At 47.0% G+C, this 17,217-nt stretch overlaps 2 protein-coding genes across 2 annotated transcripts; one reads left to right on the top strand and one right to left on the bottom strand.

Moving 5' to 3' along the window:
• Positions 1-3,612: 3,612 nt before the first annotated feature.
• On the bottom strand, positions 3,613-4,830 carry LOC147987391 (uncharacterized). The gene is made up of 3 exons (XM_087540330.1): positions 4,741-4,830; positions 4,465-4,614; positions 3,613-4,164 (listed from the first exon to the last, which is right to left on the bottom strand). The coding sequence occupies exons 1-3, from the start codon at positions 4,828-4,830 to the stop codon at positions 3,613-3,615; spliced, it is 792 nt and encodes a 263-aa protein (XP_087396456.1).
• A 2,066-nt stretch (positions 4,831-6,896) lies between these two features.
• On the top strand, positions 6,897-8,139 carry LOC147987392 (heavy metal-associated isoprenylated plant protein 39-like). The gene is made up of 3 exons (XM_087545288.1): positions 6,897-7,105; positions 7,235-7,310; positions 7,420-8,139. The coding sequence occupies exons 1-3, from the start codon at positions 7,100-7,102 to the stop codon at positions 7,812-7,814; spliced, it is 477 nt and encodes a 158-aa protein (XP_087401414.1). The 5' UTR covers positions 6,897-7,099; the 3' UTR covers positions 7,815-8,139.
• The last annotated feature ends 9,078 nt before the right edge of the window (positions 8,140-17,217 follow it).

Genomic DNA, 17,217 nt, shown 5'->3' on the forward strand with positions numbered 1-17,217 from the left:
GGGGCAGGAACTAAAGAAATGTGTGGACCAGGCTAGCTACTCTTACACAAAACATGGTTATGAATTAGGGATGGCAGATTTGAAAGCACAGTGTGAGAATGCTTGGAAATGGCTAAAAAAGATTGATGCTTCTGCTTGGGCTAGGTTTGCTATGGATCATACATGCAAAACAGATCTAGTGGTGAACAACCTGAGTGAAGTGTTCAACAAGATGATACTGGATGTTAGGGCTAAGCCTATAAGGACAATGTTTGAAGGGATTAGGACCAAGCAGATGATCAAGAGGCAGCAGACCAAAGAGAAGTTATAGATTAGCAGGTGGACAATCACACCCAATTATGCAGAGATTTTAGAAGAGAACAAGAAATATGCCAAGTATTGCCAGGCTGATAGAGCAGGTGAAACAATATGGCAAGTTACCAGCAAAGAAAAACAATATTCTGTTGACATGGAAAAATGTACCTGTGATTGCAAGAGATGAAACATGTCAGGAGTACCTTGCAGTCATGCCATATCTGCAATGACAAAGCAAAAACTGCATCCTGAGGACTATGTTAGTGAATTTTTTAAGAAGACATTATATTTTGAGACATACAAAGAAATTATATACCCTGTCCCTGGTCCAGATTGCTGGCCTCAAACAAACACACCAGACATTGAGCCTCCTGTTTTTAAAGAAAAGGCAGGGAAAAAACAAACTGCAAGGAGGAAAGGGCAGTTTGAAGTTCCAGGTCCAAGAGATAGTAGTAGGATGGGGACTATAACATGTAGCAACTTTGGGCTAGAAGGACAGAAGTATACAAGTTGCTAGAAGGCTCTGAGGCCTAAGCTTCAGATGAGGAAAAAACAAACATTAGGTAATTACATGACTTACAAGTTTCCTTTTTCCATGGTATTTACCTCACTAAATGTGTCCTGGTTCTTGAATGCAGGAAAACAGGGCAGTTTATGCAGATACACCAGCTGCACCAGCTCAAGGCCATGCTACAACTGGAAGAAGAGCCAATCCTACCATATCAGTCCCTGCTGCAACAGCAAATAGAGCATCACATTCTGCTCTAGGACCTTCTGCATCAGCACCAGCCCCTGTTGCTACATCCAGAAGGGGCAGACCTGCAGGTAGAGGGAGAAATTCTGGTTTCAGGGCACCAAGATCTGCCACAACTTCTGCACAAGGTTTGGCAGGGACCAAAAGGAAGAGGTACCCAAGCTCCAAATTGAAGGGCTACTTGTATGCAAGTGGTAACTAATGGTAAGTCTGAACTTAGTTTCTGCTCTTACTTTCTGCACTTGTCTGAACTTGTCTAAAATTGAATTTGTGTGAAACTGAACTTGTCTAAGATGGGCCTGCTGCCCTGTTATGCTTTATTACTTTGGGCCTGGTACTGGGCTCGGTTATTGGATCTCTCTGCCCACCCCCCCTCCCAAGCCTGCCATTCTGTCTACAAAAGACGCAGCGATCGTACAACATCTTTCCCCTAGCCAAAAACTAGCCGCCGCGGAAGCACGCGGACCCTAGTTCAGCCAGAGATGGATCCAGCATTAGGAGAGGTAGTGGATGACCATGAGGGGGTTGATAGGGCTGCTGCGAGGGCCAATCGCAAAGCGCGTGCGCTGGAGCGACGGCGGAGGCTGGCTGCCAGGATTATGGCAGAACGCAACGCCAACGATGTCAAGCAGTTCAATGAGGCGTTCCCAGAAGAAACGCACATCACAGATGACCTTGTCATCTGGTGGGCAAGAGACAGGGCAAGCTTCCATCGATTCCAAGTAACAAGGACTCGGTGGACTAGGATGTTGGCTGCGTTGGAAGCAAGAGAGGATTAGTTCTCCACATGTTCTCTGATTGCTCTGTGTTTTCTGTTTATGTATGTCTCTGAACTTATTTCTTCCTTCATACTACATTTGCCTGCACTTATTGTTGTTATTTCTGAATGTTCAGAGCGGCGTCATCTTCGTCGTCTGCAGAGTGAGAGAGCATGCAACAATGGAGATGCGGCAGCAAATTATCGTCATCTTCGTCATCTATATTAGTACTAAGTTTGCTTAAATCAGCTCGAACTATCTATGTTTTATGCGTTTTAATGCGTGGTACTGAAAGTTTCGTCTCTGTCTATGTCTGAATCTGGTTAAGGATCATGCTATCTAAGCATTGCTGAATGTTTCTAAATTTGGTTTAAGTTTATGAATTAGCTTTACGTTCATGAATGTCTTGCAAATACTTGAGAATCTGGTTTGAGAGCATGCTACCTAACTTTCACTTTCCCGATGAGAAATGGCAGCAAATTATCACAAGTTTCAACACACTGAAAATGTGAACATTAAATACAGCACATCTACCACCTGTACAGACTAGTAAAATCTCCTCACTATTACTACTCCACTGCCACACAACACCTCCCCCCACTTAACTCCTCCATATAACTACTACTCCAGCACCTATCCACCTCACTTCTGCCGCACCCACAACTCCTCCTCCTCTCCCTAGATCCAACCATGGCTGGTTCTTCCTCTTCCCCTTCCCCAGACCCATGGCTAAACCCATTCCCAACTGGCAAGGGATGGGTTGCCATGCTTCTTGGTTCAGCACGCGGCGACCAAGAACTCTTCCTCGAGTACATGAAGGTCGCCATGAGGTACACCAGCGCTATTGGGCTGGTAGATGCAGCAGAGGCAGTGAGGAAGAAGGCGACTAGCGAGGAGAAGCAGCGCATGGAGCAGCGCTATGGAAACCTAGGTAAGGTGGTCATGCCCATCGACATTCTCCTATGGGCAATGAAGGAGGCCGACTCCGGCGATGCTGGGCAGAGGCAGCGGTGGGCAGACCACCGCTATGTCACTCCAGCACAAGCTACATCAAATGCAAACACAGCAGAGGTGCACGAAGACGACGACGACCTACTGCAGGCTCGCCGCCGTCCTCCTCCCATCATCGTCATCGATGAAGACGAAGAGTAAGAGGAGGTGGAGGTGCAGCCAAATCCCACCCAACTGAAGCAAGAGGTACGACGATCCGGACGCTTAGCAGGACTGACAACTAAGTGAATCTGAAACTATAAGTTTCAGATTCAGTTTCGTCAGTAGTTGAACTGTATAAGTTTCAGATTCAGTTTCGTCAGTAGTTGAACTACCTATGTCAGTTTCGTCAATTGAACTACCTATGTCAGTTTCGTCAGTGTCAGTAATCTTCAGTTTTAGCAAGTATTGTGCTATCTATGTAATGCTACCTATGGTGCCTCCTATGTGAACTACCTACCTTTGTTCAGTGTTACCAAGTTTGTGCAATGTGTGAAATGTTACAACAAACTTCTCAAGACCATATTGCAGGTAGGATAAAAAAGACAGATATAAACTGCAGCAGGCTTAGATAATAAGGTTCTTAACTTAGCATCAGGGCATTAAAGATAACATCATCTTAGAGCATTACAGATCAGGGCCATAACAGCACCCCACACCACAACCAAAATGATCTGAAACCATAGACAGTTCTTAGGCTTAGGCAGTTCATTAGCTAATATTAGTACTGAGATGCATATTTGCATCAGACTCCTTCATTGCTAGGCCAGTTATATATAAAGGCCTCATATTTACTTACCAACCATGCCTAAAAAATCACTCCTCCATGACAACTTCTTTGATCTTGTCCAGCTTTTCCTTGCACCCATGACCAGCCTTCAGTAGCTCAGAAATGACATGCTCCAGCTTCTTCTTCTCTTCTTTAAGGAGGTCTCTCTCCACTTTTATCTCCTTCATGGCCTTCCTGGTGTTTTGAATGATATCAGCTTGACTCTGCAGGATGCACCTCTGTTCTTTCTTCAGCTTAAGCTTCTCCATTTGAACCTCAATCTTTGCCTTCTCATCAAGCTGATGCTTCTTCTCCTTAAGTTCATTGATTGCCTGGCTTGTGTAATCCATGTCATGGGATTTCTGCCCATCCTGGTAATCAAACAGTTTGGATACATCATCCACAAGCTGACTGTACTGATTGGCAAGAGAATCCAGCTCCTTCTTCAGTTTCTCAGCCTCTATCTCATGAGCTTCTTTGTCTTGGACTCTACCAAGGTTCTCCTCATGATACATATCCCACAGCTTGGTTAAACACCTTTGCAGAATTACTGGCCAAGGGGCATCTACCCACTCCAGAACACCACAGTTCACACCATCCTGAAAATGCAGTGAAATATTAATGATACCTAAATCCAGTAAAATTTAGTTACATAATTCATACATACATATCAATGTTTGTCTGAATGCAGTAACAAAGAAATTCAGTTAGACCAATTTTAGATGTTCCCTAAATTCAGTTCCTATCAGAGATTTAGCTAACACATGAACACCACACCAGCTTTGTACTTCAGTTTACAGTAAACAGATACTGAAACAACAAGAATATCAATGTTGTTTGCACTATGTACCACCAAATAAATCTACACATGAAAACCACTAACAATTAGTTGCTCTTACCGTAGTAGCACATCCAATGAATCTCCTTCCAGTGTCAGTCCCTTCAAATGCCACAAACCTGCCTGGTCTCTGCCTGTGCAGGATGCACCTACGGTCAGATTCAACCACAAGCCCACTGAAACTTGGATCTATCACCGTGCCAGGAGTTTGCTGCAGTACCAACCCCATATATATCAGCCACAACACCTCACACATAAGAACTACATGGAAGAGCAGAGTGAGCTCAAACCCTAACCCTAACCCTAGCATAGGAGAGAACAGAGTGAGCTCACTTACAAAATACTCCATTTGCATGCTGCTGTACTCATCCATGTACTCGTCATCGCCGGCGTCGGATGTCTCGTTGCTGTTGGGCCAGGAAGGCATCCTCGCGCCGCCGCGTCGTAGTCGCCGGAGGAAACAGAGGAAGAAGAGAGAGCTCGGGGAGAGGAGTGAGTGAGTGAGAGTTTCGGCCGGTCGGCCGGTCGGTCGGTCGTTTTGACCTAGTCCCTGGCTGGTTCCGACCGAGCCGGGCCACTAACGGCCGCGAGCGGCGTCCGTTAGCCGTTAGGGCCGCCGTCGGCCTGCCATGTGGGCCATCCCTGTCAGTTAAGCGGTTAAAACGGCTAACTGGACGATCAACACGACTTGGTAGTTTTTGTCATAAAATTTGAAATTTTCGGTAGTTATTAGTCACTTTTTTAAAAGTGGTAGTTCTGTGGGACGGATACCCCTAATGTGGTAGTTTTTTGTCAAATACTCGCACGGCTCTCCTCAACACCACCAAAGTGCGACACTGGCCAGCTACAATGATGGAGCAAAAGCCATAGATGGATGGAGCCGAAAGCGGAAAAATCTTGACTTTATTTACTGACCAAAAAATATCAGAACTTTCAGCTTTTCACGGCTGGTTACGCACTGCACCACCGTCCGGTTTACCCACGGTTGCACTCCTCACTGTTATATCTGCTTATAAAATCTCCACATGAGGTATACTGCGTTCACGAGTCCTAACATCGAATTACGACCTAATGCATTGTTAACTGTGGGTCGCAATTACAAAAAAGTATCCCCATCCCCACTGGATTAGTAGCACGTCATCGATGATCCATAAGAAGAAATCTTAATTTGTTCTTGCCTACTACGCACCGAATCCTCTGCAGATCATCCGGGCGAGTGGTCGACCCGAAATTGTTAACAACAAATGTAGCCATCGGAGCGTGGTTAGGGTGGACTCCTCCGGCTCCGTTCACGCATCGCATGGACCGTTGACGCATCCGTCATCAGTTGAGCAAGAATTTCCCCCTTAACGCTTTTATTCAGATTATTTTATCGACCTAAGAAGGTGAGAGCTGAACAGTTTATGGCACGACGGAATTAATAAGCACGCTTGCGTTCCATAGCGAGAGCGGCGTCATCGTCCTTCCAGTGCGTTGCGCCTTTTTGACGGAGATCCTTGCCTCTCAAGCTAGGCTTGGAGTGATGCATGTGTATGTCGAGGATTGAGCCTTGCCGCTAGTAGGTCACTGATCTCGCACTTGGAGGTCATCACGATCATGTATACATCCGCTTTCCCGAGGAAGGCAGAAATGGTCTCGAGCTTCATCTCTTCAACCGTGTAAAAATGCTGCAAGCTTGGGGACCGGTTTTCTTCCATGGTGACGGGAGTTCCAAAGGCAGGCAGCGGTGCATGCCCGCCCGAACAAGGAAGGCGCGTTACACGGAACAAAGTCTGTCTGGTTCCTCAATAGGAAGCCGCGTCCGTGCCCGTACATGGGCTCGTACTTATTGACTAGTGTGGCGTTAATTCCGGACCGTACGTGGTCGACGGCTGCGGGCGCAGAACTGGACCTACCGTCTGCATCCACCGTAGCAAAAACGATGATGATGATGACGAGGGCCGGGTGTCTTGGGATCAAGTCGAATCCCACAACAACGCAATTGGCAAAAGCCAGCGACAGCAGTGCGCTACACTCCAACGCCAGATCGGTCCATGGATCTCCAAAGTCAGTCGGTCAAGGTTCACTCAGCCCGGCCTGCACGTGTACGTACGATCGACGAGACGACTTGGCAAGGTCGTCCATCCCGGCCACTGGCCACCGCGCGCGCCCACTGTGGCCCCGTCGCGCATCATGGATCCTTCCCGGCTCCCCGCACCGCCACGCGCACCCGGCTCTGTACTGCTCCCCTCACCCACCTGCCCACCCGTCCAAGCAAGCAAACACAAGCAACCAACGCCGGAGCAGAACGCACCAAAGGTGTCAAATCGATCCTTATGATTACGTAAGTGCGGTTATCCAACGGCGTTTGTTTTTTCAGCATAATCCACCGGTTTTTGATAGCACCACGAGATTCAGCCCGAGGCGAGGTTCGTCGCGGCTTCCTTGGCCCCGACGTAAACGCAGACGCCGGGCCGAGCCGCGCTCCGGTGCCGCCCGCCTATAAAACCAGTGGCCGGCCACTCCCCTTGCCATCCACCATTTGTCCGTCGCCAGTAGCCACAGAATCCATCGCCAGAGCCCAGCCAGAGAGAGAGACAGAGTACTACACAACACACGCCGGCCGTTCCATTTCGCTCCGCCCTCCCGCCTTGTCCCGTTGCTGCGCTTCCATCGGCTCGCCGACCTTGAAGCATCCTCCCCGGTCCCTCGCCGCCATGAAGGTGCGTGCGTGATCGCTTGCTGTCGATCGAGCTGGGCTGGCCGGTTGATTTTGGTTCCCTTTTGCGGCTCTTGGCTTCGTTTTGCTCCTACGTTTTGCTGACTTGGTTTTTGTTGCGTGACGGCTGCAGAAGGTTGTGCTCAAGCTGGACGTGCACGACGACAGGCACAAGGCCAAGGCGCTCAAGGCCGTCTCCGGCCTCCACGGTACTAGCTCATCCCTGTTTCCTCCTGCTCTGCTTCGCCGCACAGTAGTAATTATGCGCTCAATTGAAGGCCAGAATTCTCACCCGTATCTCAATTTGGGCTGCCTCAGGCATCGACCAGCTGGGCGTGGACATGAAGGACCAGAAGATGACCATCGTGGGCACCGTCGACCCCGTCGCCGTCGTCGGCAAGCTGCGCAAGCTCTTCCCCGGCGTGCAAATCGTCTCCGTCGGCCCGGCCAAGGACGAGAAGAAGGACGACAAGAAGGACGCCGGAGGGGACAAGAAGCCCGCCGGAGACAAGAAGGAGGGCGACAAGAAGGACGGCGGCGGCGACAAGAAAGACGGGGAGAAGAAGGACGGCGGCGACAAGAAGCAGCAGGAGGCGAAGCCGCCCATGTCGGTGTACCCGCCCTACGGCTACGCGCACTACGGATACCCGCCGCCGCCGCGCTACTTCGTCCGCAGCGCCGAGGAGGACCCCAATTCGTGCGTCATCTGCTGATCGGCCCACCCCTACCCCTTGTACATTTCGTCGCTGTCCCGGCTGTCCTCCTCTGCTGCCGCCGCCGCTGCCAGTGGACAGTGTTTGGCAGGGACGGATTCAAGGGGGGACTAGGGGGGGCGAGACCCCCCCTGACGATCGCGTCGCCCCGTTAGCGATCAGTTCGTTCGCTAATTTTTCTCGCTATAACTGCCCGTAGCTTTGCTTTCGCCCCCCCTATGGGCTCCCATAGCTAGGGCCCATGTACTTTTTCCAAGCAATTGGACGCAAAAGGCCCAAATTCCAGGAAATGGAAAAAGGAAAGCAGCCCATAGCTGAAACAATACGCTTAAGATCTCCTCTAATCTTAGCTAAAAAAAAGATCTCCTCTAATCATCCCTTGAAAAAAGATCTCATCTAATCGCTTTGTTTCTAATCTGCTCCTGTTCGAGGCTGCCGCCGGCCGCGACCGCCTGCTAGATCACTTGATCACTTGATATGCAAGCCTCATGTTGATCGCTTGATCTACGGTGCATTCTGGCCGGCCGGCCGCACGGATGAGCTCGGCCAAATGATAAAAACGGTTAGTTTACTTTTAGTATCAGATTCGTTCACGTCTTTCAAATCAGATCGTAGAAGTGTAGTCGTAGAACTACGGGCATTAACAACTAGCTAGAAAATTTCGAACTTTGATACTGTCTCATAATCGAATTTTAAAATAATAGCTATGTAATCTTTGATTATCTAGGGCCTGTTTAAATCAGAGCCCCGAAGTGCCCGACCAAATATTTGACGTTGATGAGTGCGATAGCCACTGTTTGGTAGCGATCGAATTATTTTAGTCTCCCCATCTTCATTACCTTACCCCGTTTACAAAACAAACAAAAATTAACGAGGTGTTGGTGGTCCTTCACCAAAATGTTGGCGTGCTGTTGGTTAGCTGGGTGAACATTGAACACAGCACATATGAAATCGATCCTAGATCTTTCAATATGTACTATATTATGTATCTATGATTTTTACACTTACTGTTCTTGCCCTCCCTATCTTTATTTTCTGGCTCCGTCCCTGGACCCAACTGAAATCTTGCAAATTAGTACTCCCTCTGTCACAATTTACACTAGTAGAAAAATGGTCAAACGTGAAGCACATTAGTGCCGGTTTGTATTTGAGCCGGCACTAATACATTAGTGCCGGTTTCAACGGCTAGCCGGGCCGCTTTCATTAGTACCGGTTCGTGGCGAACCTTTAGCACCGGTTCGTGCCACGAACCGGTACTAATGAGAGTGGTGGCAGGATGTTGTCAGACTGGGGCCCCTCCAGCCCCTTTAGTACCGGTTCTTGGCACGAACCGGTACTAAAGGTCGTCCTACATAAACCCTTCGTCCACCCGAGCTTGCTCTATTCTTCCCCTTTCCCCTCTCCTCTTTGTTCTTCCCCTCTTCCTCTCGAGCTCATCACACATTTTGCCCAAAATTTGTCAAGATTTGAAGGCCCCCATCCATTCAAATGATCACAAAGGTTAGCAACTTTGTCCTTTCATCTCTCATTGCTAGATTAGCTCTTGCAATGCTTTATATAGTGATTAATTTGTGAGTTTAGTAATTTGGGAGGATATATATATATATATATGCTAGTATTTGATTTATATGCAATTTGAGGTCAAAATAACACTTAGTTTGCATATGTAGGTGTGGTTTACTTAGTGCCTTCTAAATCTCCGTCGTAACCACCGTCGATCGCCTGCACCGTCTCGTCGCCGGCACCACCTTGTGGTGAGCCTCTTGTTCATGAAATTTTATATAAAAATTGATGTTTGTGTGATTTGGATATATAGTTACTCGTATAATTATCTTACCCGTATCGTTGTTTGTTATACATATAGTGCCATGGTTTTGATATCCGTCCCCGTCGGCCCTCGTCCTTGTTATGATTCGGATGTGGTATATATATTCTCTTTTAAAACTAGTTGCATTTCGTGTTTATGACAAATTATGCCCATCAAGTTGACATAGAAATTTTTTCTAGGAGGTATGTGAACCGGAAATTCCAACCGACCCTATTGTCGAGAGGTTAAATTTAGTTGAAAGAGAAAACGAGTACTTGAAAGAAAAATTGAAAAGAATTGAGGGGGAGAAGATGGAATTGGAGTTGCATGTTGCCGATGTCGTCGATGATCACAAGATCAAGATGGAGAAAATGCGCTTGAAGATTAGAAAGATTAGAAAATATGCCATCGATAGTGAGGCTTGGTATCATTATGCTGTTGGATCCATTGTTACCTTAGTTGCGATCTTGATCGTATTTGTTGTTGCATTTAAATGCTTTAGTTAGAGAGTTATTTGTTTGTTGCATTTAAGTGTTGTATGAACTTTATGTATGAACTTGTATTAATTTGGTCTATTCGGTGTTGTGTAATGAAGATGAGCCGGCAATGGATGTACGATGACCGATGCTCTCCCCAGTTCGTTGAGGGTGTGCATACTTTTCTGCTTGCGGCTGAGGCAAACAAGCGGGCGGATGGTTTTATGCCTTGTCCATGTGCTCGCTGTAAGAATGGTCACAATTAGTCTACGTCAAGAACCATTCACGTCCACCTGTTTAAGTCCGGTTTCATGCCCCACTATAATGTTTGGACCAAGCACGAAGAAAGAGGGGTTATGATGGAAGACAATGAAGAAGAAGAGGACGACGACAGCTATCCTGGCCATGGGTTCCCTGAATACAATGATACAACAATGGGGGAAGAAGCTGCGCCGGTAATGCGGGAAGAAGCTGAGCCGGCAATGCGGGAAGAAGCTGAAGAAGAGGCATCAGATGAGCCCGGTGATGATCTAGGTCGGGCCATTGCCGATGCAAAGAGAAACTGCACAAGTGATTTGGAGAAGAAGAAGTTGCAGCGCATGTTAAAGGATCACAAAAAATTGTTGTACCCGAATTGCGTAGGTGACAAGAAAAAGCTGGGCACCACACTGGAATTGCTGCAATGGAAGGCAGAGAATGGTGTATCTGACAAGGGATTTGGAAAGTTGCTGGTAATGATAAAGGATATGCTTCCAAAGGACAACGAATTGCCCGAGAGTACGTACGAAGCAAAGAAGGCCGTGTGCCCTCTAGGGTTAGAGGTGCAGAAGATACATGCATGCCCTAATGATTGCATCCTCTACCGCGGTGAGTACGAGGATTTGAACGCTTACCCGGTATGTGGTGCATTGCGCTATAAGATCAGCCGCGATGACCCTGGTGATGTCGAGGGCGAGCGCCCCAGGAAGAAGATTCCTGCCAAGGTGATGTGGTATGCTCCTATAATACCATGGTTGAAACGTTTGTTCCAAAACAAAGAGCATGCCAAGGCGATGCGATGGCACAGAGAAGACCGTAAGAAAGACGGAAAGTAGAGAGTACCCGCTGACGGGTCGCAGTGGAGAAAAATTGAAAGAAAGTACGAGAAGGAGTTTGCAGATGACGCAAGGAGCGTATGGTTTGGTCTAAGCGCAGATGGCATTAATCCTTTTGGGGAGCAGAGCAGCAACCATAGCACCTGGCCTGTGACTCTATGTTTGTATAACCTTCCTCCTTGGTTGTGCATGAAGCGGAAGTTCATTATGATGCCAGTGCTCATCCAAGGCCCTAAGCAACCCGGCAACGACATTGATGTGTACCTAAGGCCATTAGTTGAAGAACTCTTACAACTGTGGAATGGAACAGGTGTACGTGCGTGGGATGAGCACATGGGGGAAGAATTTGACCTAAAGGCGTTGCTGTTCGTGACCATCAATGATTGGCCTACTCTCAGTAACCTTTCAGGACAGACAAACAAGGGATACCGCGCATGCACGCACTGTTTGGACGATACCGACAGTATATATTTGGCTAATTGTAAGAAAAATGTGTACCTGGGACATCGTCGATTTCTTCCGAGCAGGCATCCCGTAAGAAAGAAAGGCAAGCATTTCAAAGGTGAGGCGGATCACCGGACGAAGCCTCACCACCGTACTGGTGCTGATGTACATGATATGGTCAAGGATTTGAAGGTGGTCTTTGGAAAGGGTCCTGGTGGACAACCTGTTCCGAATGACGCTGACGGACGTGCACCCATGTGGAAGAAGAAATCTATATTTTGGGACCTGCCCTATTGGAAAGACCTAGAGGTCCGCTCCGCAATCGACGTGATGCACGTGACGAAGAATCTTTGTGTGACCCTGCTTGGCTTCTTGGGCGTGTATGGGAAGACAAAAGATACACCTGAGGCACGAGAGGACCAGCAACGTATGCACGGAAAAGACGGCATACATCAGGGTCATGTAAGCTACGCTCTTACCAAAGAATAGAAGGAAATCTTCTTTGAATGCCTGCTCAGTATTAAGGTACCGTCTGGCTTCTCGTCGAATATAAAGGGAATAATAAACATGGCAGAGAAAAAATTTCAGAACCTAAAGTCTCATGACTGCCACGTGATTATGACGCAACTGCTTCCGGTTGCATTGAGGGGCTTCTACCAAAAAACGTTCGATTAGCCATTGTGAAGTTATGTGCATTTCTCAATGCAATCTCTCAGAAGGTAATCGATCCAGAAATCATACCAAGGTTGGAGAATGATTTGGTGCAATGTCTTGTCAGTTTCGAGTTGGTGTTCCCACCATCCTTCTTCAACATCATGACGCACGTCCTAGTTCACCTATGCGAAGAGATTAACATTTTGGGTCCTGTATTTCTACACAATATGTTCCCCTTTGAGAGGTTCATGGGAGTCTTAAAGAAATATGTTCATAACCGTGCTAGGCCAGAAGGAAGCATTTCGAAGGGCCGTCAAAATGAGGAGGTCATTGAGTTTTGTATTGACTTTATTCCTGACCTTAAGCCGATTGGTGTTCCTGAATCGCGGCATAAGGGCAGACTGGATGGAAAAGGCACGCTAGGAGGGGAACAAATAATATGTATGGACGGACATTCTCTCACTGAAGCACACTACACAGTTCTACAGAATTCCGCCTTGGTGGCTCCGTATATGGATGAACACAAGAATTTTCTACGCTCCAAACACCCGGAGCGGTCTGATGACTGGATTACATGTGAACAAACCAGGAGTTTCGCCAGCTGGTTGCAGACAGGTACCATGCATGACACCTCTATTGAAGATGACCTGTACTTGCTGTCCCAGTTACCATCTTCGAATATAATGACTTTCAAAGGGTACGAGATAAATGGTAATATATTTTACACAATCGCCCAAGATAAGAAGAGCACCAACCAAAACAGTGGTGTCCGCTTTGATGCAGAAACTAAGACGGGAAAGGAAACATATTATGGTTATATACAGGACATATGGGAACTTGACTATCGACGTGGTTTGAAGGTCCCTTTGTTTTGGTGCAAATGGGTCAATATGACACGAGGCGGGGTAACGGAAGACCCGCAGTACGGAATGACAACAGTGGATCTCAACAATCTTGCGTATGCAGACGAACCTTTCGTCCTAGCCAATGATGTGGCACAGGTTTTCTATGTGAAGGACATGTCTACCAAGCCAAGAAAAAGAAAAGATAAGGAAGCGAATGCATCGTACGATGAGCCAAAGCGGCACATAGTTCATTCTGGGAAGAGAAACATCGTGGGAGTGGATGACAAGACAGATAAGTCAGAAGATTATGAAAAGTTTGATGAAATTGCTCCATTCACAGTGAATATTGACCCGAGCATCCCGTTAAATGATGAAGATTTTCCATGGTTACGGCGCAAAGGGACACACGCGAAGAAAAAGTTTCACACCCAAAGATCTGGGATGTGATCGGCTTCACTATCATCACTTTCTTCTGTGTTTCACACCCAGAAGGGAATCTCTGTAATAGTTAGGGTAGTTAATTATGTGTTTTGGCATTTGAAACGCGAAGAAATTTTATGTGCAAACAAATTCTTTCATGCCTTTACTGATTTTTAAAGTTAAGTTATTCACAAACTAGTGATTCACACTAATTTCAAATAATTCAAAATTTAAACTATTCAAATTTGAAAACTACGGGCACTAACAGAAAGTCTGTAATTTTTTGTACCTAAAGCAAAAATATTCACAAAGAAACTCTAAATGCACAAAAAAAAAACAACTCAAAAATAAATAAAGCAAAAAAAATAAAAAAAGCCCGCCTACTAGGCCAGAGCGGCCGGCATACGACTAGAAACCCAACCTGTTGTTGGGCCAGGATGCAGGCCCGCAAAGGCCCAGTAGGCCAACAGGGCAGCACAGAACATGTAGGCCCAGTAGGCCTGCTTTGGAGAGGAGCTCGAGAGAGCTACCGCACGGGGGTTTATAAATCAGTGCGGTCGCCCCTCGGCTAGCGAGGTGGGACTAAACTTGCCGCACCGCACCTGCGCCAGCGCACCCCCTTTAGTACCGGGTCGTGGCACCAACCGGTACTAAAGGGGGGGCCTTTAGTACCGGCTGGAGCCACCACCTGGTACTAAAGGGGGTCGCTTCCCGCCGCTTGGCCTGGCCAAAACAGGCCTTTAGTACCGGTTGGTGGCTCCAACCGGTACTAAAGGCCCCTCCTATATAAACAACACTTACGAAAATTTCAGTTTCTCATCTGCTTCTTCTCCTCTGCACCGTCACCCGCCGCGCCCCCCGGACGTCTCCATCCCTCGTCGCCGCCCCCGTCGCCACCCCGTCCCCGTCGTTGCCGCCCCGTCGTCCCCGTCCCCGTCATCCCCGTCGTCCCCGCCGCCCCGTCCCTGCCCGTCCCGCGTCGTCCCCATCCCTACCGTCGCCGCCCCGTACGTCCCCGTCGTCGTCGCCGCCCTGGCCCGTACGTCCCCGTCCCCGTCATCGCCGCCCCATCCTTGTCCCCGTCATCGTCATCCCCGTCGTCGCCGTGCCCGACGCCGTCCCCGTCGCCGCCCCCCGTCGCCTCTCGCCTCGCCGGTGAGCGCGCACACACACACATACATTTTTTGTTTTTTAGTTATACAAATAGTTAGAAATTTTTCTGTTTTTTAGAAATTGTTAGAAATTTTTCTGTTTTTTAGAAATAGTTAGAAATGTTAGAATTGTTAGAATAGTTAGAAATGTTAGAATTGTTAGAAATTTTTCTGTTTTTTAGTTACAGAAATAGTTATAAAAAGTTAAAATTGTTAGAAATTTTTCTGTTTTTAGAAATTGTTAGAAATTTTTCTGTTTTTTTAGAAATAGTTAGAAATGTTAGAATTGTTAGAAATGTTAGAATTGTTAGAAATTTTTCTATTTTTTAGTTATAGAAATAGTTATAAAAAAGTTAGAATTGTTAGAAATTTTTCTGTTTTTTAGTTATAGAAATAGTTATAAAAAAGTTAGAAATTTTTCTTTTTTTAGTTCTAGAAATATTAGAAATGTTATAGAAATGTTAGTTATATAGAAATGTTAGAAATTTTAGTTATCAAAATCCAATCATTAAAAAAATGTTACTTTTTGCGGGCATATAGCTAGTATTTGTTCTCGATGATGCCCGGCCCGCATCCTCGCCGTCGACCCGTCCGCGACGACGTCCGACTGACCCATGTCCGGGACTGGGAGGTGCTGCCTGGAGGGGCGCGCCGCTTGATAAGGAACCCGGCCCCGGGTCCCGTCGTCGACCCTGATCTAATTTGGTAGCGTTCGCGTGGGCCAGTTTCGGTGCGGAGGGAGCCGGCCCCGCCGGAGGTGGTACGTCGCCATGTCAGGGAGGAGGACGAGCACGTCCATCGCTACATGGTTGCGTTAGAGGGCGGCAGGTTCTCCAATAGCTGGCAGTTTCTTCAGGGATCTCACTTCAGCTATGATCCTGTGAGGGTTCCTTCTCTTTGGGTGTCCACCGCCCGCGCCGCAGGAACCGCGAGTGTCCTAGATTCTTCTGTAGTATTCGATCTTTATTAGCTACCTAGCCAGTGATGTACTCGATATATAATATTCAAGACGATGTATTCGAGAGTATATATTATTCGAGACGATGTATTCGCGATTATATCTATTATTCGAGACGATGTATTTGAGATTATATCTATTATTCAAGACGATGTATTCGAGATTATATCTATTATTCGAGACGATGTATTCGAGATTATATCTATTATTCGAGACGATGTATTCGAGATTATATCTATTATTCGAGACGATGTAATTTGAATACTAAATTGTTTTATATTTCTTTTGGCATAGTTAAATAAAAGCTATGGCGGACAATACCAACAGAGAGGGAGAATAGACCATGTTCGATATAATACGCGGGCCAGATGATGATCAGAATGAAGAAGATTATGACGGCTCCGAATTTCAAAACACCGGAGAGGGTGATATGATATTCGATCGCGACGACCGAATTGATGAAGTCATGAACTACGATTATGACAACACCGGAGAGGTATATATATTTATATAAGCAGGCATCTAGTGATCATCACATGTTTTAAATGAGTTGAAGATATATTAATGAATCGATCTTTCTTCTTTCAGCCATCCGGATCGAGCAAATCTTCAGGCAACAGGACCAAACGAGGCCCGAACAAAAAGTTGAAGGAGGGCGTAAAGTATAATATCGAGGCAATCAAACCTAATGGCAAACCATTAGCGCCTAAGAAGATTGCGGACAATTTCGTTCGTCAGTGCGGAGTTCTTGTGAAGGACCAACTCCCGATCTCCCTTCAAGAATGGAGAGAGCCAGCAAAGCCATGTCCAGATCTTACTTTTGTCGACGACAGACAAAAATGTCTGCTTTGGGATACTCTCATGGAACATTTCACCCTACCAGATCATTTCACAGAAGCAGATGTGCAGAAAGTCAAGGACGCTGCTCTTAGGAAGATGGTGGTTGCATTCAAGAACCACAAGAATCATGAATGGGACAAGTACGTCAAGGGAGGAAGGAAGACTCCAGTATTCGAGGGAACACTAGAGAATCAAAGTGCTCATTGGGACGATTTTGTGAAATTCAAGGATTCAGAATTATCTAAGGAACGGTCAAGAATAAACAAGGCCAATGTCGCAAAAAAGGATAAGTGTTACTCCAGAAACATTGAGCTGGCCCCCAGGTGCAGGACTTGGTTCTATGCGCATGGGGGGGGGAGTTGGACCCGAAGATAGGCAAAGTTTCCAAGAATGCATGTCTGGACGCCGCCGAAGATAAGCTACTTGTTGCAATAGAAGAGGCTCGATCCGGGTTGTTTGAGCCCAACAGAGAGAACGACGAGCTTACGCGTGCCCTGGGAAATCCTGAACACCCGGGAAGAACACGAGGCATGGGCGCTATTCCGTGGTATGAGGGGTTTTCGGACTGGAACGCCGACTACAGAACCCGTGCGAGAAAGAAGATTGCGGAGGAGAAGAAGAGGAAGATGGAGGAGAAGCAGAGGAAGCTCGACTATGAATGCCTTCAAGGCCTAGAATCAGCGCACGCAGACTTGGCAATCAAATTCCAGCGGT

This window comes from Triticum urartu, chromosome 2A (assembly GCF_056163025.1).
Source record: "Triticum urartu cultivar PI428250 chromosome 2A, HENAU_Tu73, whole genome shotgun sequence".
Taxonomy (NCBI): Eukaryota; Viridiplantae; Streptophyta; class Magnoliopsida; order Poales; family Poaceae; genus Triticum; species Triticum urartu.